The sequence below is a fragment of the Amphiprion ocellaris genome, chromosome 20, assembly GCF_022539595.1.
Source record: "Amphiprion ocellaris isolate individual 3 ecotype Okinawa chromosome 20, ASM2253959v1, whole genome shotgun sequence".
Taxonomy (NCBI): Eukaryota; Metazoa; Chordata; class Actinopteri; family Pomacentridae; genus Amphiprion; species Amphiprion ocellaris.
Window position 1 is genome coordinate 9,909,220 of NC_072785.1, and position 27,085 is coordinate 9,936,304.

The window sequence follows — 27,085 nt, forward strand, 5'->3', positions numbered from 1 at the left end:
CCACCACCACTCCTCCATCTGTGTTGTATTTCTCTAAATGACACAATTATGCATGTGATGATTGTGTGTTCGGGTCTAAGTATAAGTACTGAAAATGTATTTATGTAACTGCTCACTACACTCTAACATTGTTTCTTCCGTTGTTTTGCGAGGGAGAGCATGACAGTTCATTGTGTGCCATTTTTGTAGCTGCATGAAAACGAGATGCTGGAAGCGACAGAAAGTTTGAGCAGTCTGAAAGATTTAGAGCAACAAATTGAGTTGTGTTTTTGTTTTTTTTACAGCCCTGAATGCTACCCATGTAGAATTGCGTAATTTACTAAACTTACCTTCATTTAAGACAAAGTGACTCGTCATTTTTACTTCATAAGTTAACCTGTTTTGCACTGCCTCAGTACTGTATATTAACCAGCAGTTTTTCTTCTTCTGTGGTTGTCAGATGATGGCTACATCCGTCCTGTGACTTTCTGGGTAGTCGGAGACTTTGACAAGCCCTCGGGGCGCCAGCTCCTGTATGATGCCATCAGACACATGGTACAATATGCTTTATTTACCATCTTATCGTCTAAATTGTCCAATAAATTCTGCTGGAATCAGTTTTTAATTTTTTTTACCAAGTACTTTTATCCAAATTAGTGATTCTAAGCAAGCTGTTCGAGAGAAAGTTCTATAAAAGAATAGTTTGACATTTTGGAAAATATGCATATTAGATTTCTTCGGAGAATCAGGATTATATGAAAAGGTTCCGCTGTAAATGTGAAACCACGAGATTGTTTGCGTAGCTTAGAGCAGAAATGGGGAAACAGCTGGCCCCACTTTGTGCAAAGGTAACACAATCTGCCTTTAAGGTTCACTATTTAACATGAGCCAAAAAATGCTCCTACACCTGAAATCCTGTAAAACCACAGCTTGACGTTTTTACTCACTCAGTTTTCACTGTTAGAAAACAAACTAAGTGTTGCACAGTAAGCGTTAGAGGTGCTGGTAGGTTGTAGTTTTCCTCTTTTTAGTCTTTATACAAAATTAAACTGACCTGAGTGGTGAACTACGAAGCTATTCTCACATAGTCAGGCTTTCTTTGTGTAGGCTGACTCTACAAAACATAAAACAACTTCAGCAGAGATAATATGTATCACAACTGTTGTTACTAACTTTCTTTGATGCATCATTTGACAATTCTTCTGCACAAAATGTACGTGCCAGTAGCATACTGCATACTTCAATAAAAAGAGGAACAGACTGTTAAAATGAAATCTATTGAGAAAATAAAAATTTTATAACAGTAGAACACATTGGTACTGCAAATAATGCAAATGGAAGAATGCTGGCAGAACCTGTTATTCAGTCCAGCTAATATATTTATTTATGTCTCACATGACAGCTGCACATTAGAGCTCTGAAACTTTCATTGATTTAAACATGATGCTCGAGAAGTGCATCTGACACTGTCCCATAATGAAAGATATGTGGAAATTGCTTTAGTTTTTGATTAGATCAAAGTGAAATGAATGTCACTGATTGGATGTTCTCTGTGATAAATCCAAATAGACTAATCCATTTTCTATTAGCTGCGTTACCAGCAGTGTAAAATGGGACTTGGCAGCAAAACGGGACCAAGTATAAAGACATATTTATAGATTTTCTGCATGACCAACTGAATACATGGAGGTCCCCGAGGCAATCCAGTGCATACAGTTTATTTCCTGGAACTGTCCTGCTTCGTTCAGTGGGATTACTAACGTGCAGCTCAACAGGTTTGCAGATATATTGTATTTCTTCAGTAGAGAATCTGTAAGGCTCAATGAGAATCACCCAAAAAAGAACTGGTGAAAGGGAAATTAGTCTTAGAGCAGATTTAAATCCCAAACTCTGAACATATTCTCCTCCAGGGCAGGTTAGCTGAGCGGCTTAAGTTCTCACGGTGATCTAGCGGGTTAAAAGAGAGCCACCTTTGTGACATTAGAAACTCTGGCTTTAGGCTCCACATGGCATGTTAACACACAAATCTCACTTCATAGTTCAGCCCTCTGCTGCTGGCTGCAATGCAGAATTATTAGTGTGCAAATACATGGAATTATATCAGCCTTCTTGTATACCTTGAAGGAGAAAGTGCGAAAATACAGAACTGTTCCTTTAAGCTTTTGCTTAATTTAGAGCTTTTCTAATGTAACACAAAGCACTAGAATATAGTTAAAGGCATTAATCATACAGTTTTTATCACTTTCTACTGTGATATCAATTTCAACCTGTATTTCCAAGTCTTCACATCTCCAAAACTGTGGTTTAAACAGCGTAGGTGCACAGTAGCTACAATGGCAGAATATCGAAAGCCACAGAAGCCCAGTATGTCACTAACTCTCACCTGCCCCGCTGCAGAAAACCAGCAACAACGTCCGCCTAGGGATGATAAACAACCCATCTGATGATCTGTCGGCCGAGACGAGCCGCGTTGCCAGAGCGGTCTGGGCCGCCATGCAGACACAATCTGCCAACAACGCCAAAAACTTCATCACCAAGCTGGCGAAGGAAGACACCGCTGCAGCGCTGGAGAGGGGCGTCGACATCGGAGAGTTCGCTGTCGGGGTGAGGAGGGTTAGAGACAGGGTGATGGTTCAGAAAGATAACGTTTGATTGTTGGAACACTTTGCCCCTGTCAGCCAGGCGTATGACTGAGCTATTTGTGACTTACCCGCCCTCATTTTCTAGTCCTAATTTGTGCTTTTTATCAGCCACCTACATATTATCTCTTTTTCCTTCAGGGTATGGATTTGTCATTGTTCAAAAGTGCGTATGAGGGTCCCAAATTTGACTTCCTGCTCTCCCACGCTGCCTACTGCAGAGATGTGCTCAAACTGAAGAAAGGACAGAGAGCAGTTATCAGCAATGGAAGAGTGAGTCACAGCCTTCTTTCTTATTGTTTATATAACTTTAAAGCGGCGCTAGAATATGGATCCATCATTGGCAAATAAGTTACCGCAGCAGCTGAGTCAATATTTCTGCTTCTTCTTTACAGATCATAGGTCTACTGGAGGCGGAGGAGGTGTTTAACCAGGACGACTTCCTGCTTTTGGAGAACATCATCCTGAAAACGTCCGGAGAGCGCATCAAAAGCAAAGTCCAGCAGTTTGGAATCGAGGAGGACAGGTATTTTCTACTATGTCAGGCTCCTCCAGATGAACTTTTGCAGAGTGTGTTGAGTTTAACGCAGCGTTTCTCTCAGGGCCAGTGACCTCGTGATGAAGGTGGACGCCCTGCTCTCCTCTCAGCCCAAAGGAGAAGCTCGGGTAGAATACGGCTTCGCAGATGACCGCTACAGGTAAAGTTGTAATACTTGCACATAATTTAGATGAGCAGACCCTTTTTTATTCCGTGGGGGGACTCAGCGGAGTGAATGTTTAGAAGTCAGCATCCCTCCGGGGGGATTGTACAAGGCATCTACCTGTATTTTATTCATTTGCGTTTTTAGTTATTTGAAATATTGGAGGGAAGAGTTAGTTTTTCTGTCTTTTACCTGTTACGATTAAATACACAATGAATTATTTAAATCAGTTTGTCCTCAACAGACAGCAAGGAAATGTTAAAAACTGTTCTTTACTTGACTTTAACATTAATTTGCTGTTTTTTTGGCAGTGCTGTGAAGATCCGCCCTAAAGAGGGAGACGTGTACTTTGATGTTGTTGCCGTGGTGGATCCGGTAACCAGGGATGCTCAGAAACTAGCTCCTCTCCTCTCAGTAGGTTTTCTGGTCATCCGTCTTTTTCAAGTCCATTTGTTTGACCTTGTCCCCGTAATATTTCTAACCTGTCTGTTTGTCCTCTCTAACATCTCCACCTGTCCGCAGGTCCTGAAGCAGCTGGTAAACGTCAACTTACGGGTCTTCATGAATTGTCAGTCTAAACTGTCAGAAATACCTCTCAAGAGGTGAGGATATTGTTTCTGAGCTGAATGTTGAAAATATACATCCTAGTTACACCAGTATACCTTGGCCTTTCTGGTTTCTCTCACTTCACCCTCCAAGTTCAAGTTTTTTCTTTTACTTTTTAAGTATCGAATCAGTTAAATGTCATAAAATGCAGTACAATTATTGAAAAAATACTGCATTTGACATAGTTAGAATTTTAAGTCAAGCCACTGTTATTTATAAAGCACATATTAAACAGCAGACATTGATCTAAAGTGCTTTCAATAGAGAAATAAGATTAACATCACAGATTTAACAAGTAAATAAAAATATGAAGAAACAACAAATTATATATTATACATATTTACTGGGCATATTGAGATAATATGAATATACTTGACTAACTTAAATTTTAAGGTAAAGACCCTTCTATGTTGTATATTATAGAAATATGCCTGACTAATTTAAATATTAATGTAAAAACCCTACAGATGTTTTTATTATACCATATTACTGAACATGTTAAGTTGTTAACTTCAGTTGCCATTTTGTCCAGATTGTATTCTATGGTTACTGGTCATTATTCTGACTCCAGGAAATCAAATTCAAGCTTAAAAGACTTTATCTATAAAATAAAGGTGCCAATTTTGCAGTTTTATTGTCTTTACTTTCATTTTACTTAACATTTTTCTGTTTACTCTGAGCATGTTGGCCTTGCTTGTATTAAGCTACAGAAAAATCAGGTCCTTTCCAGGCACAAAATGTAATTTTTGTAACATTTTCTGTTATATTATAAAAATTACTGTCTTCTTTAGCAAATAATAATTAAGCAATGAAACGGTTTGAGTATTTTTTAAAGGAAAAGTCTAAATTCTCAGTTGATTCTTACAAGTGATTTTGTTTTGGTTACTGAATATCTTTGGATTGTGGACTAAAGACATTTGAGGACATCTTCTTGGCTTTGCAATAAAAAAAATCATTTTCTATTCCAAGAAACTAATCAATTAATCAAGAAAATAATAAACAAATTAACGAAAAGTGACAAAAATCATCAGTTGCTGTTTTCGTTATCTTAGATGCAGTTTGCTCTTAAATCGTAGCGATGGATCAGTACATATGCAGTATATTTATATCATTTTTTTTCTCATACATAGCTGCTAATTTCCTCCGTTTTCTCAAGGTTTTACCTGCATCACACAACTGTGATATTGTGTCATTTGGCAAAAGCTACTGAGTGAACCTGCAGTTGAGATTTTTACATCAAACAAATTTTCAAGGTCAGGACAGGATACATCATCCGGACTCCTCCACCTATTAAGAACATCCGACTGCTCTCTGCTTGTGTATCTAATGATCCCGCTGTGCTGTCTGTCCAGTTTTTACCGTTACGTTCTGGAGCCGGAGGTGGTGTTTCAGGCCGACGGTAGTTTCTCTCCCGGCCCCATGGCCAAGTTCCTGGACATGCCTCAGGCGCCGCTCTTCACCCTGAACCTCAACACTCCCGAGAGCTGGATGGTGGAGTCGGTGCACACCCGCTACGATCTGGACAACATCTATCTGGAGGAGGTACAGTTATATGTCTGCATGTCTTCAATCAGGATCAGTAGTAGTGAATTATTTAAGTGTTTGTTTTTTTTAGTTTGCAGTTTCAAGCAGTAAACTTTGAAGTCCCTAAAGTCTGAAGATATCAGAATGTTTTAATTGGAGCTTATTTCTGCTTAAACACTGTTTTCACATGCAATTATGGGGGATGCTCTTGTGTTTTTTGATTTCTCCCTTATCCTTCGTTTAGATTATATGAATTTTCCTTTGCAATATATTAAATTGAGTTATACTGAAGATACACTTTTTACTTAAAGAAGAAGTTGTACCAATCTGACTCTATTATATCTTACTTTTTTGACATTTTGAAGGGTGATTGCTGCAGATTTACTCTTAAGTCAAGTCGATGCTTTAAAGAAACCATGAATAACCCAGAAGTCTTTACAAGCTTCAACCTGCCCTCTGCAGTCCGATAGTTTTTTACAATCCCTAATGAGACTGTGTGTCGATATTGATTGTTAAGCTTTGTTTTATTTATTTGTAGTCGCCTATGTTTTGTTTTATCTAAGGCTCCAACTTGTCAAGAAGTGTTCATCTCTCTTTGAATTTTGTCTTGAGATTTCTTCCATTTTTGCTTAGATAGTGAGGATTTCTGAGCGTTTTTTTCTCCTTCAGCAAGTATTGGAGCCATTTTTAGCTCCTGGACACTGATAATTAGCTGCACAAAATGACATTTTACTCTGATTGCCTTCTGTGATTGCAGGTGGAGAATATTGTAGCAGCAGAATACGAGTTGGAACATCTTTTGTTGGAGGGACACTGCTTTGACGTCAGTTCAGGTCAGCCGCCACGTGGCCTCCAGTTCACCCTCGGAACTGAATCCGAGCCGGTCATTGTGGACACTATTGTCATGGCAAATTTGGTGAGTTGCCACTTCGAAGTATCAGAATGCTATACTACAGGTAGTTGTTGCACTACGAACAACTTTTTTTTTTTTAAGGCTTTAACGCTTGATAAACAGCTTATTCTTTACTTTTTTGGATTCTATCTTTATACACTGATCTCCTTTGCTCTGTGTTTTAGGGTTACTTCCAGCTCAAGGCCAACCCAGGCGCCTGGATCCTGAAGCTGAGAAAAGGACGCTCTGAAGAAATCTACAAGATTTACAGGTGAGAATGTGGAGAACTCCCTATATTCTTCCACAGAGATGAAACGTCTCACTTCTATTCAAATTCAATCTCCTGAATCTGCAGAAACTCTACCTTCTAACGCTTTTATTATCCTTACGTCCTTCTGTTGCAGCCACGATGGCACAGACTCTCCGGCGGACTCGGATGACGTCGTCGTCGTGCTGAACAATTTCAAGAGCAGAATCATTAAAGTCAAGGTCAGTTCACCTGTGTTGAAACGACGACTGTCTGGCACTAAAGCGTGAAAACATTGTCAGGAAACTGCTGCTCAGCACAGAGAAGCAGTTTAAATTTTTGTCCTCAAATAAATCCAGATTGGAGAGTGAGTGAGCAGAATATCCAGACTGCTCAGTCTCTCAGCTTTCTCATAAATTTTAACGAGTGGAACAGACTTTGTTGAGCCTTTTTCCACTTGTGCTGAATATATATATATATATATATACTCTGTATATAAATTACATGGATAAAATCATACATTTAACTGGGACATTTCCATATCATGGTTGTGGCCACATGCTGGCACATTTTTTAACATTTCGGAACTACATTCAGACTCAGTCTCTGTCAACTCTGTTATTTTTATTTCTCATGTAGAATAACTGTTGATGGTCACTTTGGCTGCAGAATATAGTTCTAAACGTGGCTCGATTAAACAGACAGGAATGAGGGAATGAAAAATCATTGAAGAGGCAAATACGTGCTTTGGTCACATTGTACAGTCCGTTTGTTGCTCAATTTTCCCATATGAAAATCACTTTTTTTTAATACAATATATTGTCCTAAAATTATTTTTGGCAGCAATTAAAATCATACTTTGTTAAAAACAAACAAAAAAATGTGCAGTTTTAACAGTAATGCCTCTCAAAGTGACCACTAGATGTCCCCAAAGTCAAGTTTTCAAATCCTGCATGTATAAATTTTATTACATGTCTAACTAGTACATAAACAAATCAGGCCTTGACGCTTATCAGCTGTTATAGATTCATATCAGTTGATCAACTGTATGTCCCAGCATGTGGTTTAAATTCTCTATGGGCTGTGTTTAACCCTCTAAACACCACAGTCTGGACATAACGCTATGAGTCATTTAAAAAGAAATATCCAAAATTGAATTTCCTTCATTTATTATACAAAAATTGTTTTGTTTTTTTGTTTTTTTAAAAAAAAAAAAAAAAAAAACTGGAATCAACAGGTGCAATATGTTACCAAGTACCCACAAATGTTACCAAAAAGTACCTGAATTTTTGTCTTGTGACTGTTGATCACAGCTGAGATGCTAATGACTTCACAGTTGCATCAAGAAGTGATGAATTTTTAGTTTTTTACGAAATCAATTTAGAGCAAAGAGTTTATTTTTGGCAAGTTTTTCAATGAGACAGATAGAGTTTAGTGATTTCAATGAAATATCACAGTTTTAAGCTTAGATCTGGATCATTTTCCAAACAGAATAACACATCTCAGACGACAAGTACAATCTGATGATTCTTGCTGTGATAACTTGTGTAGTTTTAGCAATTTTTCTAAAGAGTAACTTGCCTTTCAAACCTGTCAGCTTGTTTTCAGGTTCAGAGGGTTCATTTCTTCATAGTTTTTAACAACATGTTGACATGCTAAGATTTCAGTAAACAGGGGGTTAATTCTGGAGGTAAATTGGACATTTGCATTTGGACAACTTTCTTAACTTCTTCTGTTTCTTGTCCGTTTTATTTATGTATTTACTTCAGTTAAAGAGATTTGTTGCTTCTGAATGTGAACCAGGTTAATTAATGATATTATGTGTGTCGTTCAGGTCCAAAAGAAGCCAGACAAATTCAACGAGGAGCTGCTGAGTGACGGGACGGAGGAGAATGACACCGGCTTCTGGAAGTCTCTGACCAGGTACAGCTTAGAGAGACATTTTTATTTACTGATTTTCTAATGAATGAAGCGGAAACAGTAAGTAGATTGATTGATGGACCGAAAATGTAAATTTAAATCATTCAGTAAGGAAAAACTGTCAGACACTCCCTGGTTCCTGTTCCAGTTATAGGAATAACAAAACACTTTCTATAGTCAAAGATGGCTTTTGGTTTAAAAATTGGTTTTAATCTAATCGGTTTTATTTTGACATCCAGAGGTTTCACTGGTGGAGCGAAGACGGAGGAGCCAAAGCAGGAGAAAGACGATGTGATCAACATCTTCTCTGTGGCCTCTGGGCATCTGTATGAACGTTTCCTTAGGTGAGTGTCAAAGATGTGACAGAGGATTCATATCAACCAAAATCCTCAAAATCAAGTCTCTGCTTCTTATATGTACAATTGATTTTTGTTCCTTTTATCTCTCAGCTCCATTGCCACCGATCTTATTCTTTTATTCTCTCCCCCTCTCAGGATTATGATGCTGTCAGTTCTGAAGAACACCAAAACTCCCGTTAAGTTCTGGTTCCTCAAGAACTACCTGTCCCCTACTTTCAAGGTAGGATTTTACTTCAAAAATCAGCCGGTTTCTCATCATTGATGTGGAGATTTTCTCTGACGGCTGCAGGTTTTTCTCTGTCCGGCACCGATGTGAACTTCAAACGGGAGTTGTGGAGATCAAGGTGCAGCAGGGATGAGATTTTTACTGATAAATGAGTAGAGCTCAGTGCTGCTCAGGCCCTCATAGTTCATCACTTCTGTTATCTGGCTGTTTTTGCTTTCTGCTTTTAGTTGTTAATCCTCATTATCCTGCAGGTCTCGCTGTGTATCAGTGTTTCCTAAAAATAATTTATATGAGAGACACAGGCGGCTCCAGAAGGTTGAGAAACTCCAAATTCATTACAGGTTTTAAAAGATTTTTTTTTATTACAGCAAATTACAAAAAAAAGGAAAAAGATTGGATTAGTAATATCTGCTGTAATTTCATTTACAGCTTTTATGTAGATGTATTTAATGTAGCAGAGGCACGAGAGTTATTTAGAGAAGCCAGGAGCGTTACTTTAGGTTTTTCATCCTATGTTACTGTCATTTTCTGATTTATGACTTCTGTATTTACATTTTTTTAGCTTTTATTTCATTTTACATATTTTTTTCTGTATGTTAAGATCTGATGTTGGATTAATCCTGTTCTTTTTTGGGGTTTCTTTTCTTTTCTTTAGCTGTTTGGGGTAGCTTTAGTAATATTTCTGCTGCAGATTGTGGAAGTTTTAAAGTTTCACTTTTCATAAAACTGAAAAACACTAATCAGTAGTTTAATGCTACATCTGTTTTGCACATGCACTCATACAGATTGTGTTAGTGGCTAAGCATCAGAAATTGTTGTTAAACTGAGTGTAATTTGATCAGCTGTAGGTGAACACTTTAGTTTGGTTCCCACCTCCTTCGATCAACGTGTCAATGTTTTCTTCCTTTCGTGTTTTTTATCCAATCGCCTTGTTATACATTTATTCTGTACAGTGTTGTTGATCGCCTCTTTTTGTAAAGTGTAAGTCAGGATGTGAAAACCACCCTGACCCGCTTGTTTTGTTTCAGGAGTTCATCCCCCACATGGCGAAGGAATACGGTTTCCAGTACGAGCTGGTCCAGTATAAGTGGCCTCGCTGGCTGCACCAACAGACCGAGAAGCAGAGGATCATCTGGGGTTACAAGATCCTCTTCCTGGACGTGCTGTTCCCTCTGGCTGTCGACAAGATACTGTTCGTGGATGCTGACCAGGTTCGCTCATACGCCGCTGTGCAAACACTGTTATCGTCCTGCCACTGGATAAATATTTGTTCTTTCAGCATTCATCTCTTTTGCTGATGATTCAAAGGAAACTAGAAGAAACTGCGCACATCAAACAAACTGTGTTAGATACGACTCTACTGTGAAGCCCTGAAAAGTTTGGCAGTAACTCAAGTGTTATGGAAACTTGAGCTCCGTCCAGCTCCGTGTGATTTTAGTCCATAGCTGCGTCACATTTTAGGACTTTCTGTTGTGTTGTGATGCTCATGTAAACCTGAGTCAGGTTGAACTATTGTTTTGATAACGGAATAATCATTTAAGCCAAGAATTCACTCTCAAATGTGAATACTTTTCTCTATGACAGTAGATGTATTATTTTTCGACAGCTTGAACTCTAAAATAACATATTTTTCACTTTTTTGTGTCATTTTCTCATCAAACTCCTCAGAGAATAATCGTTAGTAGCTGCCCTAAAGTGATCTTCATGTATTGTTGACACCTGATCGTTCTCTGCTTCAGATTGTTCGCACAGACCTGAAGGATCTGCGTGACTTTGACCTGGAGGGAGCTCCATACGGTTACACCCCGTTCTGCGAGAGCCGGAGGGAGATGGATGGCTATCGCTTCTGGAAGTCCGGATACTGGGCGAGCCACCTGGCCGGACGCAAATATCACATCAGGTACAAACTGACAGCTCAGCTGCAGGTCAACAATCAGATGTCAACAGCAATATCACCGAAAAACACACAGAGAGTTGCTTTTACTTCACTTTCCAATTTATTTTTTATGCTTTCTTGTATATTTCATGTGTACAATCATTTATCTTGTGCAGTGCCCTGTATGTAGTCGACCTGAGGAGGTTCAGGAAAATCGCTGCAGGAGACCGACTCAGAGGACAGTACCAGGGGCTCAGCCAAGACCCCAACAGCCTCTCCAACCTCGACCAGGTCTGTGACGGACTCTACTCTGGATACCAGCATTTTAATGTGTCTCTGAGATCTGACCCTCAGGACTAACAGGTTTCTTTGTGTAGGTTAATTTAATGCTAGTGGTCATAGTTTTATAGTCAAACAGCAGCTTTTTATTGCATTATTATCAAATATATCGTGATTGCTTTCACATCTCAGATTCTCTAATGTCCTTGAACACAACGAATCTCTGTGCCCAATTCTTGTGTCTAGATTATGACTCAACCTTTAGAGCATGAGTTTGCCAATTATCTGGTAAACTCATGCTATAAATAGAAAGCTTTGACCTCATGTCACTCCTTAAGTTAAGCTCTGGGTGTGCTTCTTCTCTCACGTGTATCTTTATTCTTGTTTTTCAGGATCTTCCCAACAACATGATCCACCAGGTGCCCATAAAGTCTCTGCCTCAGGAGTGGTTGTGGTGTGAGACTTGGTGTGACGACAGCTCCAAGAAGAGCGCCAAGACGATAGATCTGGTAACAACGCTTACATTTTCACAAATCTGGATCGCCCTGTTAAGTTTGGCGGTGTTGCGTAGTGGACTGATGGGTTTTCTAAAGATTGCAATGCCTCCTAACAGCCACTAGAGGGCTGATAGACTCTCTGTCGGGAAATAATATACGGATGAGTTTCTTTTTGAATAAATTTTGTCATTCATGTTGTAGTAACCAAAAGCCTCAGATAGATAATGCAATAAAGTGTTGAGATTGGGGTGAGTGGTGTTTATTAGGTGACAATATTTGTCACAGCAGAGTAAGGCTTATTATGAAGATCTAAAAAAAGATTATTGCCACTAAACTCTTATAGATCTGTTGTGTTCACACTGATTTTCCTGGACAAAAAGCCACTGATTAATTACAAACAGCAAGTGAGCTGTCTGTGTTCTAGTTTGTTGGGTTTTTTTTGTATTCACTCAGAATTTGTGAATTTGTGTCAGTCAAGTTTTATCCACTGCATGGCTGTTTACAAACTGTCAGCTGTCACTTTACCCGCTGAAAAGAAAACATTTGACGGCAGATTTGAAAGGCATTATATCAGTATGGTTGCGAGACAGTGGCACGGCATCACTGTAACTATGACAACAAGTGAACGCTACGTCAGCTGCCTGCTGTAGATCACATGATTGCGATCCTACAACAAATCCATTGCTGCAGAAATCATACAACGACTGAACAGCCTTGGCGGAGTACTGTGCTCTCTAACTGCTTTTCTTGTCACTGGTTGACACAACATCACTTCTGTTCCTTTTTTTTCAGTTTTACAGGTTTGAGGCTTTAACAATTTGACGATTAGCCTTTACAGAGTTTGAAATGTGTTTGAAATATGTGGTTCGCAAGCCATTGTCCAATCACTAGATGGATTTTCGTTATTTTTACGGAGCACTGGTGGCCATCTTGAAAAAATGGCCGCCATATTGCAATTTTTTTTTTTTTTGGCCGCTTGCACTTTTATCTAAAAATTTGAGCTACTAGGAACACTCCTGCCAAATTTCATGTTTATATCACAATTTGCACTATGGCTTTTGAGCAAAACGACGTAACAGAGGCCCGTTCAAAAATTCTCTCATCTTGAAAAATGGCCGCCAAATTGAATTTTTTTTCATCACTTTTTTTTGAAAAGGTGACCTATAAGGAACATTCATGCCAAATTTCATGCTTATATCACAATTTGCATGATGATTTGCCTAATCTGCTCCACTAAAATGTCAAGTCTTTAACCCTCCTGTTGTTTTCATTTATGGGCACCCAAAAAAATATTGTTTCTTTGAAAAAAATCCAAAAATTCAGCAAAAAAAATTCCCCAAATTTCTGGAAACTTCCAAACCTTCAGGAAGAAAATTCCAATAATTCCTTAAAAGTTTCCCTTAAAGTTTTATTTTAAAAAAAATCCCCCAAATTTGGCAAGAAAATTCTTGTAAATATTTTCAAAAAATTAGTAAAAATCTTCAAAAAAAATCCTAAAAAAATTTAAAGTGACTACATATATATTAGTAAAACTTCTAATATTTTCTGTAAGAACATTCACAAAAAAATCAACCAAAATCCAGCGAATTTTGCTGGATTTTGGTTGATTTTTTTTGTGAATGTTCTTAAGAAACATTTTTAACATTTCTTTTTTTCCACCAAAAAATGTTCTAAGATTTCCCAAAAATGTTAAAAATGTGGACATCGGAAGTTTCACTGTGAAAATAATTTTTTTTCCCCACATTTTCAAACTTTACAACGGGTCAGTTTTGACCCGCAGGACGACATGAGGGTTAAATTTGCTCCTTTTGTGGAATATGTGAAAAAAGACCCACCAAAACCAGGCGATGTGATCCTGTTAGGAAGTGGAATAATAGCCGACCTTTCTTCTCATTTTCCCTGACATCAGTGCAACAACCCCATGACCAAGGAGCCCAAGCTGCAGGCCGCGGTGAGGATCGTGGCCGAGTGGACCGACTACGACCAGGAGATTAAACGTCTGCAGACCAGAGTCCAGGCGGGAGCGAACCAGACGTCGAAGCAGCCGGGAACAGGTACTCCACTCTCACTGCAGCTGATCCCACACACACAACCTGCATCCGTCACTCTGACTGACGTTTGTCTCCCGTCTGTCAGATGTTCACACAGAGTTGTGATGATCCTCTGGTGGCTGCGACGAGGCACTGAGCTGGACTCTGTTTAAAGAGTCAGCTTCATGAAGAGGCTCCTCTCACGCCTCGGGGACTGCTGACTAAACGACCACAAACCAGCGCTAAGTGATTGAAACAACGCTCTGTTTTTGTTCTTTTTATAGGTTCTTGTGGATCGAAGCGGTGAGAATGTATTTTGTGAAGCGAATCATGATTTTGAATTCTATTTTTATGTTTCCCCCCCCCCCTCCCCATGCTGTAATTAATGTCAGTCTGTTATTTTGCACTGATTGGGATTCTGGTTGTGGCTGTGGTTGAAGCACAAAAGGGAGAAGAGACATCTGACTGCTGGTTAACTTTGGTGTCTGTCTCCTTCACATCTGGTGGTGAGAAAGATTTCCTGCTGACTCACAGGGGTGAAAAGCTGTTAGGCGAAGGTGCAACTTCATATCGATCACAGATAATTTGCCAGACTTTTAGTGACCAAACAAGACTTTAAGGGAAAATGCATCGATTGGGTAAAGAGTGGTGATGCTCAACTAGTGTTTGATATAAAAATTAACATAAAATCAGCAGCCTTGATTGAATCCTCAGTTTATTGACTCTCAGGTAAAGACGTCTGAAGCAGAAGAGAGAGGTTGAGTTTGTTGTACTGTAAGAGAAGAGCAGCTGTGACATTGGCTGGAAAAAAAAATAAAAGATTTTGTGTTTCTTGGTAACATCTATGGATTTGTTGTTCCTGTTTTGGCTGTCAGATTTTTTTTTCTTCTTTTAAATCAACAATAATGAGGCGTTCCAGTGTGCTGTCACAATTTCAGGTACTTTCTTAGAAAATTGGTTCCCCCTGTGGGTGTTAAAAAGATTTAAAAATCCTGTGAGTCTGCTGCTGCTCCTTCTTACTGTAAGTTTACTAAGTAATGTGATTTATACATGGAGATGAAGTTGATGTATTCTGCTACTAGCCTCTATTAAATTACTAAAAAATAACAATATGGTTGTGTTTTTTGGTGCCTCTGTTTGGATGGAAGTGTCGGAGCATTTGATTGCCTCTGGGGATTATGGAGGTCTCTGGTCCTGTTTTTTTTTTTTTTTTAAGGATCTGAAATAATAATAACTGATGTGTATTATTTGTCAGTACTCCTACAATTGTTGGTATATGCCAGTTGTGTCGCTCCTCTTTTGTACATTACAGATGCCGTAAAGACTAAATCCTTGTTATAGCTCCTCCTGAAAGCCTGCTCTCTCCTTAAGATACGTTTAGAATTGAAGACTTCTGAATCTGGCACCCAATTTCAAAGCATCTGTTGACAAAATACCCATTTTTGAACACCAGTCATATCCTGTTGGACTACTGGTTAAGATTCAGACTTCAGTTGAAGTCCAGCTTAATAGATTTGTTGCATGTCTCTTCTCACATTTACCAGTAGTTGTTTTCAAATACAAAATGCTTAAAGGTCGTTCCAGAATTGGAGGACATTTTACATCCCACCCAACAAATTTCAAATAATCCATGTGCAAAATACTAAAACATGCAGTTGTGTAAATTTACTTGTCCTGAGACCAAATCTAAAAAAAAAAAAAAAAAAAAAACTAGGAGAAAAGGTTTGAAAATATTTTTAAAAATACCAAATCAGTCTGGAGTTCACCCTAAAATACCATTTTCTCTTGTCCCACCCCCCAGATGACCAAAGTGAATCTCAAAACAGTTAAAATGAAATTTAATACTTTTGTTTTGGTACTGTTTTTTTTTTTGTTGATGTCTCTTGTAAGTGTGGGAAAAAATTTTTAATCAACATAGTATTTTAAAAAGTAATTATTATGGATAGAACATGATTCCCACCGTCCGTGTATATTTTGGCAATTTGATTTTCCGTTCTGAAACGGGTATTGAAAAACAAAAAACGAGTGGCTATTTGATTTTCGTTTTAAAATACAAAAAGTAAAATTGAAATACAAGGCGTTTTTCCTTTTCATGATCAAAAAGGGATATACGAAATTTTAAAAATGCTTTGATTTTCATTTTATATTTAGAATAACAAAAAAGTAAAATCAGTAAGAGACAGAAACGAAAAAAGGTCAGTTTTTTTCATTTTCTGAGATCGGAAGTGGTCATCAGCAAGTGTGGAGCCAAACAGAGTACGGTGCATAGACTGTACATAATTTTTTTTCGTGAGTTTTCATGGTCAGAATGAGAGATCAGGTGGCCGATCTTAAAATAAATCAATATTGATTTTTTTATAGAGCGTTAAAGTTTTGCGAAGCCAGGGGGCGGGACTACTTGATTGACAGTCTGGTCTGGAATGATTGACAGGTCCTATGGAGGAGGAAGCAGAGACTCTGCTCTCCTGGTTTGGATTAATTCTGATATAATAGCTGTTGGTTTATTTATCGGTGCAGCAGCAGAACATTTTCCACAGACAGTTTTCCTGCCCGTTGGCTTGTGTTAACCAGTTTTCTGCCTTCGGGCTGATCCTACCAGCAGACACTGAAAGGACTGATAGTTTGGTAAGTTAATGTTTATTTTCGTATTGGTGCCGCTTTTAATGCACTTTATATGCAGCTTTAGTGTCAGATATAATGTGTGCCATGCACTCCAGATGTTGGTGGAGTTTATTTCTGTGTGTGTTGACCAGAGAAGAGAGCATCCGGTAAATATTAGTTTTAATGTTAGCGATGCTAACCGAGTAGCCTGATTAAAGCTTACGTAGCATTAAGCTAACGATGTTTGTGTTGTGTTTTATGTAAACAGCTGAAGTGTGTTGTGTTACTGTAATGTGGTACATTTAGTTAATAAAACTGTCAGTGGAGACGCTGGTTCACATTAATGTAATATTTAGAAAACCTAAATGTGATTAAAACTGTGAGGTTAAGGTTCTGTGTTGTCAGTAGTCCTGAATATCTGCTGAGCAATTAAATGTTCATCAGTGATTAATCTTTAGTGTGAAACTTTTTTTATATTTTTTTTTAAAAATGTAGGTCATTTTAAGGTAAGACATTAAAAGATGATTTTCTTTGGTAAATGAATTTAAGGTTTAATTGACAGAAATCTTTCAGTCGATGTTGTGGTTCTTTCAATTTGAAATATCTCGATTTAAATAATGCAGCTCAGTCAGTTACATTTTATATTATTAAGAATTCTTGTTCAGTTTAACACTAGATGATGTATCAGTTCATTGAGTATTTCAGAGCCAGTTTTTTCTTTTCAATTATCTGTATTTAAAGTGATATTATTCAAATATAATTGCATTGAAACAGCAGCCACATAAGAAACGACCAAATATACAATGGAAGTGCAGCTATTTTAACATAAAAGAAAGATCTATCAGAAGATGGTGAAAGTGCAGCTAAAGTTAAGTTAGCGAAACAACGGATAAGCAATGTTTCCTTTTACTTCCAGAAAAATGAAAGCCTCATATTTGCTATTTATTAAAAAATCACTAAAAGCAACACTTCCACCAAGTTTGTTTTAGTTTGTTGGTATTTATCGGTGGAGTGGCAGCACATTTTCCACAGACAGTTTTACTGTCCGTTGTCTTGTTTTAATCAGTTTTCAGTTCAGTAATTCAGTCCTTCAGCTGATTAGACCAACAGACACTGAAGGACTCCGACAGCTGGTCAGTAATAAATGATAATTTACTGATCGGTGCCGGATTTAATGAACTTTATTCAACTTCAGAGTCAGATATAATGTGAGCAGTGAACCCCAGGAGTTCGTGGAGTTCATTTGTGTGTGTTGACCAGAGAAGAGAGTTAGCATCCAGTGAATATTAGCTTTAATGTGAATTAGCGATGCTAACTGTGCTAGCTGACCAGTCCTGATTAGCAGCGAAATGTAGCATAAAGCTAACAATGTTTGTGTTGTTTCCTGTCAACAGCTCAAGTGTGTTGTGTTCCTGTAATGTGGTTCATTAAGTTCATAAAACTGTGGCTGGTTGACATTAATGTAACGTTCAGGAAACTTAAATGTGATCAAAACAGTAACGTTAATGTTCTAGTTGTCAGTAATCAGCTTTAATTTGACACTAAAACAGACTGATAGTTTTAAATGACATCAGTTTCATTAATTTGTTGAAAATTGTCTCATTTGTTGTTGTGATGTTGCTGCTGATTGTTTAAAAGCAGATGATACGTGGTGAAGATACGTTTAGTTCTAGTATCAGAAGTACAAGAAGGAAAATGGAAGTTTAGTTCTGCTACATCAAAGATTTCAGGATTAAAATGACTAAATGAATCTTTATGCCTCAAACTTTATTTTTACAATAAAGAAATAATGAAATAATCACAGATAATAAAAATATAAATAGCAGAGAAAACCTGAGAGAATAATTACCTGAAAAGTCTGTGAAGGAAAAGCAGCTTTTTTATCCTGAAAGATCAGAATCAGCTCCAACATCTGCATCTGACAGCATCAAGTCAACCATAAAGAAAAGAAAACAGAAAATGACTTCTTTCTGATCACATCTGTTCTGCTGCTCACAGTCTGCTGCTGCTCACATTCTTCACATTTATAGTCCACTTTTAAAAGTTCAGCAGACAGGTGCTCTGTTTTGGAGTGTGACAATGTCGACGGTGATGTGGAGAGTGAAGTTTCCGTTTCACCCACAGCGTGCTTTAGGGCAGCCAGGTCAGACTTGATGTTTGAAATACTGACCGACAGCTCAGATTTAACTGTCTGTAGTTCCGTTTTGATGGATGTTAAACTTTCACTCAAAGCCGACAGGAGCTGAGTCTTTAAAATAACCGTCGTCTCGTTACAGAGTGAAAGCAGCAGTTCCTCCTTAAGGTCAGAGATTGCAGCATCTGAGGGCCTCTTCAAAAGAAGATGTAGTTGATGAAGGCATTCTGGAGCAGGACCAGAAAGACCACGACCAAGCAGCCTTGAGATCTTAGGCAGCGTCTCCCTCAGGTGGGTGTCAACGGTGTTCACGGTCAGGTCTGTGGTAATCCTGTCAAAAAACAAAACAGAAAAAAATCTAGATTATAAATCAACATGTAACCAAAGCACTCTGTGTATAATGCCATAGTATAGCATGTCGTCCAAAAAACGTCACAGTATAGCCTTTAGTCCACAGCTGTCAGTAGGTGAGGAGCAACACAAAAACAGTCCAAGCGCTGGTTTCCAGAGGGTTAGACGAGTATTTATTTGAAAGAGTAAGTTTACAACAACACAACATGTGAGGGGGTTAAAAGCAAATGGGTGTTAGTAAAATAAAAATAAACAGAACTAAACGTGAACTTCATGTTGACATTGATGGGCATTCCAACCAGGAACAAAGTAAAAGATAATCAATACGAAAAAAACTCTTCCTGTTCACCTCTTACAACCCAAAAACACACCGCAGTAGCACCCTAAACTAAAATTACCAATGGGTTTCCTGTTTTCCTGTCTGAACAAGTCAAAGGTCCCTCTCTATCTCCCTACACATCCACCAACCACTGGAACACATCTCCAAAGTTCTGCTGGGCCAGCTCAGCTTCCCCTCAGAAGAAGTGCCGCCACCTGCCAGATGAAGGAGCCTTTTGAGAGGCAGCTGGCATCGTGATTGGACTTTACTTTGGTCTGTTCCAATCCAGCTTCAGTTCCAGAGACGGCAGGCGGGACGAGTCAACGGAGGCCTGGTGGACGAAGGCATGCAGCTGAGTACAATCCAGAAAACAACAGAGGAGGAGTGCAGTGGCCTAGTGGCAAAACAAACAGAGTAGCATGGTATGTCTCTTAGAAAACATCATAGTATAGCCTTTGGTATGAAAAAACGGCATCATATACATCGTATATTGTACAAATAATAAGTCAAAGGAAAGAGACATACATTGTAGAATTGTAGTAATTGTGGGCTGACTGATTTACTGATTATCAGTATTTTATTATTTACTGATTTACGGTAATAAATAAATTTAAGAATGGCGCTACTTTGGCTCTGAACCTTTATCTACCTGTGGTCGCTCTGTCTTCTGGAGTGATTTGATTGGTTATACGTCACGAATAAAACTCCTTTAACTTAACATCTGTAAACAAAACAAAAACGTATCAACCAAGTTTCCTGTTAGAGTTTGTGTTCTTCTAAGTTTTACCCAAGATTTTAAATACTTTCATTTCATCAGCCTTAAAAAGCCACAAAACACCCCTCTATACTTGACCACACTTAGTACAGTCCGGTTCCCCCTTCTACAAATCTGCTTGGAATCGTCCACTTCCTGTTTGTCAAAGTGGCCTTCTACCTGGACAGGTTTTGTTGGAGCTCATGCAACAAACATTTGGGGTAACTGCACTTTAATATGGATGGATGACACTGAATTAGAGTCTGTTTTAATGAGACTGAGTTAAGATGTGTAGCTCTGTCATTAAATAGGAAATTATTTCTCAGAATTCACAGAGAAAAGTCTGAAATGTTTGCTAGGTTAGCATCTCACATGTTCTTTGGCTCAGCTAAAGCTAACTCTCTCCAACTTCTGGATCTCTTGAGTTGCTTGTTGTTAAAATATCTTGCTAGAGGTGCTGAAGCTCAGAAAGTCTGAGATGTTTATTCAAAATAAGCTCGTTCTCAAGTCTTACCTGAACTGTCCTCTTTTGTTTGAACTTTCCCTAAACTTAGGAGTTAATGACAGAGCAGCACATCCAGACTCAGTCTCATTTATGTAGAGATTAAACTTCAGTGTCATTCATTGATGTTAAAGTGCAGTTTTTCAAATGTTTTTTGCACATGCTCCCCACCAAACCAGTCCAGGTGGAAGACGATGTGAAGAGAAAGCTCCAGAGGATGAATATCACACATTTACGTTGGAAATAAATGTCCTTTAATTAGACATTGTCATGCAAAAGTTGGATTTCCCTTTAATGATGTTCAAATCTTTGTTGAGTGTTTTGTTGATGTTGGTTTCTAAATGTTTTCTGACACTCGGCCCCAAAGATTAAAACCTTCTACGGCTCACAAGCTGCAACAGTTCACACATTATCAACTATCCTTATGACTAAACTAAGATAAAAAGTGAAAAACTGCCTGATTCCTGCATCATGAATGTAAATCTTTTTGGTTTTTATGACAGTAAACTGAATATATTTGGGTTTGACATTTTATAAACCAAAACAAGAAATGAATTACTGGAGAAAACAATCAATAGATTAATGGACAAAGAAAATGTGTTTTCCAACATATATGGCTGAATTACTCCAACATTACAAGATACAATTTTAATTCAATTTCATTTATATGACGCCAGTTACAGGTCAAATTGTCTCAAGACACTTTATTTTTATATTTTTTTGTCATATTTAAAATATGACAAAGTAAGAAATTTAAACATCTTGAATAATCCAATTTATTGTTTGGTTTTTAAGAGACTAATCGACAACTAAAATAACTTTCTCCACTAAAACTAATAAACGAGGTAAAATAGAAGGAACAGTTTTAAATACTGCAGACCCACGATGACAAGAATAAAGTTTGTCAACAAAAAATAAATCTGCTGGTGGATTCCATTAAAGTCCTAGTAAATGATAATAAAGGTTTGTTGTGCTAAAAATCTCCAAGTAAAGATATCAAGTTGAACATCTGGATGGAGGTTGATAAAAGTTGACCTCCCTTCATTTCTCTGGAGCCGACTCCATGGATTTTATGGATGCTGGTTAAAGACCTGCTCTTCTAGTCGTCGTTCTTCTAGTCGCTGTAAAAAGTCATTCCATCCTGGCCGACTTCAACACCTCTTCATGACAGCTTGTTCTGCCTCCGACCTGGTGGAAACTCCAGAAGCTCGGGAAAACCTGTCGAGACTCGAAGAACTCGTGGAGACTCGAAGAACTCGTCGGGCGGGGGAAGGTGTGGTGGGTGGTGGGGAGAGGTGGGGGAGTAGAGGGGGGAGGTCGCCACCCACCTCCCCACCTACTCTCCGCCCTGACTCCACCCAGACTCCGCCTTGGCTCTGCCCATGTGGTCACTTCAGGAACTACGATGCCAAAGGGACGACGAATTTATTTCTTTGTATCTGATCTGTAGCTCAGTGAGTTAAGGATTTGCCTATGGAGCTGCAGGTCGCTGGTTCAAGACCAGACACTTCTTAAATTTTATCAAAATCCTGACAAAGACAAAGAAAGAAAAGGGCCAGTGGCTGGTCTTGAACCTGCAACCTTCCACTTGGTAGTCCTCTTCTTATCCTCCTGAGCTATTCGCTCAGATACTAATTCTTCTTTTTTTTGCGCATTTATCATCTATTTTTTGTCGTTTTCGAGTTTTTTTTTTAACTCGAGTCTCGACTCGACCGTTTTTCTCAGGAGGTTGGACTTCAGCCTTTGTGCTGGAGGGTTGAACCATCAGTTCCAAGACTTTCCAAGCCTCCACACCTCCCGAGTCCTCAGGACCTGAGCTTTCACACAGTCTGAGGGCTGAAATTTTCTAAGTCCCACAGTAGTTCTCTGTTAGATTGAACTTTCAGACAGTCCAAGGACTGATATCTTCTAAGTTCCTGAGTAGTTCTCTGTTAGTTTGAACCTTCAGACAGTCTGAGGACTGAAGTTTCAAAAGTTTCTTTGTACTTCTCTGTTAGTTTGAACCTTTAGACAGTCTGAGGACTGAAAACCTAAAAGTTCTTGAGTAGTTCTCTGTTAGTTTGAACCTTTCGACAGTCTGAGGACTGAAAACCTAAAAGTTCATGAGTAGTTCTCTGTTAGTTTGAACCTTCAGACAGTCTGAGGACTGAAGTTTTAAAAGTTTCTCAGTACTTCTCTGTTAGTTTGAACTTTCTGGTTAACAGAAGCCTTAAAACTTGTGACCATGAGTCTTGATTTCACATTTAGACCATCCATCTGAGTTCTTCTCAGACCTTCACCTGTGGGTTTTTTAGAAATCCTGAACAAGCTTTGATTCTCTTCACTGAACAGTAAATTTTGTGGAGATCAGAAGGTAACATTAGTTTGATCCATGCCTTCAACTACTAGTAGACTTTATCTGGAAAGCAGTTTTCTGAAATGAGTTCTCAGTAAATCTGTCCACAATCAAACCAAGAGCATAGAAAGAGGGAATGTTTGAAGAAACAACTTGAGGTTTTCATTTCAGCCTATAAAACATTTTAAGAACTTTATCAGTTTTTGCCTTTTTTGATCGTTTTATTGTCCCTTCTGTTTAATTTGATCTTCTAAAGTCTAACTGGTGTCTTTTCAAATGTTTTGTCTTTAGTTTGATTCTTCTTAAATGTTTAGTTTCGCTATTTTCTCACCTTTTATTCTTTTCTAATGTCTGATTTGATTTCGAAATGTTTTGCCTTTTTAATGTTTAATTGTTGTTTTTTCAAATGTTTTATCGGCTTGTTTGAAAAATTTCCTTTTCTTTCCCCGTGTTTAATTTTTCGATTAAATCTTTAAGGTTTTTCTTTTTAAATGTTTCATTGTATTTTCTGTTTAATTCCTATTTAAAGTTTTATTGTATTTATGATTTAATTGTCTAATTAAACATTTAATTTTTTAATTAAATGTTTTGTCTTTTTAAAGGTTTAATAATCTAATTAAATGTTTTGTATTTTTTTAAATGTTTAATATTCTTTTTGTTTAATTATCTAAAATATTTCATCTTTAATGTTTAATATTTTTGTTTTAAAAAATTTGTTTAATTTCATAATTACGTTTTGTATCTTCTGTTTAATCATCTAATTAAATATTTTGTCGGTTTAATATCATTTAATTGTATTTAATGTTTAATGTTTCTTACTGTTAATTTAATTTTCATTTTAAGTTTTATTGTATTAAATGTTTTTTACTTTGATTTAATTGCTTTTTTTAATGTAGTTTATTTCTTTAATCTTTTTTTTCTGTCAAGATTTTAACCCCAACCATAAAAATGAAACAAACCCTTAAATCACAATGAAAATACTTCTGTTGTCACAATCATGAGTTAGTCAATTATTCAATTTATCAATTCAGCTTTATTTGTTTAGCACCTTTTACACAGATGACAAAACTAAACAAGGAAAGACAAAAAACTATGCTAAAACTATAATTAAAACTCAAAAACATATTTAAAAAAAAGAAAAAAGGATTTAACATCGTAACAAAATATATTGTGTCCAGGGGATGGAGGGAGTTTATTGAAGTCTTCTTGGACTCACATGGAAAATCATTTAAAATATAAACTTGATATTCAGTCTAAGGAAACTGGAAACTGCAGAGCAACAGAAGAACCAACAACATCTCCTGTTTTCTCCTTTAATGAGTCGATTCTTGTGCTTTCAGACCAAAGAACTACAGACTCTTCACAACCTGCTCAAACTCTTGGTACAAGACCTCACCACACGGGTCAAGAAGGTTTCCATCTCATTTCTACTCTGAAGCTCACCTTCTCCTGCTCAAACTACTGACAAATGTTTCTGCTGCTCTAAAGTCTGGTCTCCAGAACTTCCTAAAAACTCTCAAAGTCTCTTCTGCTGCAGGTTGCTTTGTAGAACTGTTGCAGAAAACCTCACTAAACCACATGGAGGGGCCTCAAGATAGTCATCCAAATGAAACTGTACAAAAACCAAACTAGCACAACCCAAACGCTAAAGTTTCCTGCAGCCTACCAGAGAACCTCTGAGAACAGAGAATCAGGACAGGAACTCTTACCTTCTGGACAACCAACGCTGGTTCACAAACAAGAACACAGAATGTGTCTGACCAGAAACCTCTGAAGACTCACTACAGCCAAGACAAAGACACAACTCAGCTGCAGCAAATCCACTAATCACTGCACACATTAGCACCGTGTGCTAACTGTGGCTAAAGAACCACATTTACCAAGACAACTATCCAGTACAAAGCCCTAAAACACACCAAGAAACACATTAAAGACGATTTTACTGCTAGAAGCTGCAAGCCAACACCTAAACAATAAACTAAAACAGTGGAGTCAAACCCGGTTCAGTGGTGAACAGAAGCAGAGGAAATGTTTGGCTGCAGCTAAATAAAGCAGGAAGACACTGAGCTGCTCAGGTGTTCCTGATAACACCAAGCAGCCACCTGGACAGCCAATAGGAACACAGCTTACTGGAAGTCCAGAGGGCTGGGTTAGTGAAGGAAATTAATTTAAAGTTGAAGCAGAAAGTTAATAAAGAAAGTTGAAAACCACCTTCTGATACCTGAAATCTCTGAGTTTTCACACAAAGAACACCTGAACATGTCAAACTGGTTTCATAGTAGAACCATCACTGTAAAAACATCATAGTATGGTGTGTTGCTCAAAAAACATTACGACCCGGCTGTCTAGGGTCGCCAAGGAGCAACACAAAAACAGGACAAACACTGGTTTCCAGGGGGTTAGGCTGCTATTTATTTCAAAGAGTAAGTTTACAACAACACACAACATGTGAGCAGAAAAATCACAGTCTGTCTTTAGTTCAGCTGAAAATATTAGTTTTGTCTTTTTTTATTGACCAAACTTTTCAGGAAGTAGATGAAGAATAATTAAAGCTCTCATGTAGAAGTCCAACTTATTTTGGATCCTTGTGGAGAGTTTAATCTTAGAGTTTGTACAGCTGAGTTTTTAGAGTCACATGGATTGTTTTGACATTCAATAATCGAGTCCTGAAATAAAATTACAGTTGTGAATTTCTGTCATTTAGTCTGGACTAAACAAATAACAGCAGCATAAATCTCAAACGTCATTATGAGGAGTCTGGATTGAGGTTTCTCACTTGATAATGATCAAAACATGAAATTTAGGTTGGTTTAAAGGAATATTCCACCTTAAATCTTTGAATGTTGACCTAAAAGGTTGGTTTCAGGAAGTATTCCACCTACAAGGTCCTCAAACATCCACCTTAAAGGAACATTCCACCAAAAATCCTTGGACATGCACCTAAAATGTTGGTTTAACCAAGTATTCCATCCAAAATCCTCAAAGAGACCTGAAGGGCTGGTTAAAAGGAATATTCCACCTAAAACCTCAAATATAGACCCAAAAGGGTGGTTTAGAAAAAATCCTTCAATGTAGACCAAAAAAGTTAGTATGGAGGAATATTCCACCTGAAATGTAGACCTGAGAAGTTGGTTTGGAAGAATATACCATCCTAAACATCCTTAGATGTAGACTGAAAGACGGTTTGGAAGAAAATTCCTCCTAAAATCCTCCAATGTGGACCTAAAAGGTGAGTTTAATGGTGTATATGACGTTTTTGTGAAATTTTGGACAACATACTAAACTATGACGTTTTTTCCCACATTTTGGATGACACACTAAACTATGACGTTTTAGTGACATTTTGGACGACATACTAAACTATGACAATTTTGGTGAAATTTTGGACGACATACTAAACTATGACGTTTTTGGTGAAATTTTGGACGACATACTAAACTATGACGTTTTTGTGACATTTTGGTTGACATACTAAACTATGACATTTTTGGTGAAATTTTGGACGACATACTAAACTATGACATTTTTGATGAAATTTTGGACGACATACTAAATTATGACGTTTTTATCACATTTTGGACGACATACTAAATTATGACGTTTTTGTCACATTTTGGACAACATACTAAACTATGACAATTTTGGTGAAATTTTGAACGACATACTAAACTATGACGTTTTTGTGACATTTTGGAAGACATACTAAACTATGACATTTTTTTCTAAGTTGTTTTCTGGGCCCTTTTGTTGGTTTTATTCAATAGGTTAGTAGAGAGGAAGACAGGAAAGCAGGGAAGACCTGCAGTAAAGGGCCATGAGCTGGAATCCAACCTGCATCTCTGACGCAGGCCGTGCCGGCAGCTATATCTGGCAATGGGAAATCCTTAACAAAGCTGTGGATCCAGACTAGAAGCCGCATCACTGTGAAAATTTAATTACGTTGTCCTTGTGCCATTTCTGACTTCCCCTGAAAATTTCATCCAAATCTGTTCGTCCGTTTTTGAATAATGTTTCACACAGACAGACATTCACAAACATAGCCAATCGTCATATAACTCCGCTGTTCCTTGGCGGAGTAAAAAATGGTAACATTGATGTGTAAGCTGAGCCAATCAGGCCTTTGATAGTTTATTACCTATTATTGATGAATATATAGCAAGAATTTGTAAAAGAGAAGGTTTATTTTTCAAAAACGTTGAAGCCCAAATGTCCCCCAATTCTGGAATAGCCCTTAAATTGAACATTAAAAGAAAGCTGTAGCCCTCTTGGTTTAAGACTTCCTGACTGTGCCCCTCCACACACAAAACCTGTTAC

At 37.8% G+C, this 27,085-nt stretch overlaps 1 protein-coding gene across 2 annotated transcripts in view; it reads left to right on the forward strand.

Moving 5' to 3' along the window:
* uggt1 (UDP-glucose glycoprotein glucosyltransferase 1) overlaps positions 1–14,885 on the forward strand; it is a 35,310-nt gene extending 20,425 nt beyond the window's left edge. For both annotated transcript variants that reach the window (XM_023274938.3, XM_023274939.3), the window contains 20 exons: positions 440–534; positions 2,377–2,583; positions 2,760–2,891; positions 3,014–3,144; positions 3,221–3,316; positions 3,631–3,733; positions 3,842–3,921; positions 5,278–5,467; positions 6,207–6,365; positions 6,527–6,612; positions 6,746–6,830; positions 8,423–8,511; positions 8,748–8,852; positions 9,003–9,087; positions 10,122–10,304; positions 10,833–10,993; positions 11,146–11,260; positions 11,641–11,757; positions 13,655–13,799; positions 13,882–14,885. In XM_023274938.3, the coding sequence (XP_023130706.2) occupies positions 440–534; positions 2,377–2,583; positions 2,760–2,891; positions 3,014–3,144; positions 3,221–3,316; positions 3,631–3,733; positions 3,842–3,921; positions 5,278–5,467; positions 6,207–6,365; positions 6,527–6,612; positions 6,746–6,830; positions 8,423–8,511; positions 8,748–8,852; positions 9,003–9,087; positions 10,122–10,304; positions 10,833–10,993; positions 11,146–11,260; positions 11,641–11,757; positions 13,655–13,799; positions 13,882–13,901 (2,384 nt within the window). In that variant the 3' untranslated portion in view covers positions 13,902–14,885. The remainder of the gene's footprint in view (positions 1–439; positions 535–2,376; positions 2,584–2,759; positions 2,892–3,013; positions 3,145–3,220; positions 3,317–3,630; positions 3,734–3,841; positions 3,922–5,277; positions 5,468–6,206; positions 6,366–6,526; positions 6,613–6,745; positions 6,831–8,422; positions 8,512–8,747; positions 8,853–9,002; positions 9,088–10,121; positions 10,305–10,832; positions 10,994–11,145; positions 11,261–11,640; positions 11,758–13,654; positions 13,800–13,881) is intronic.
* Positions 14,886–27,085: the final 12,200 nt, after the last annotated feature.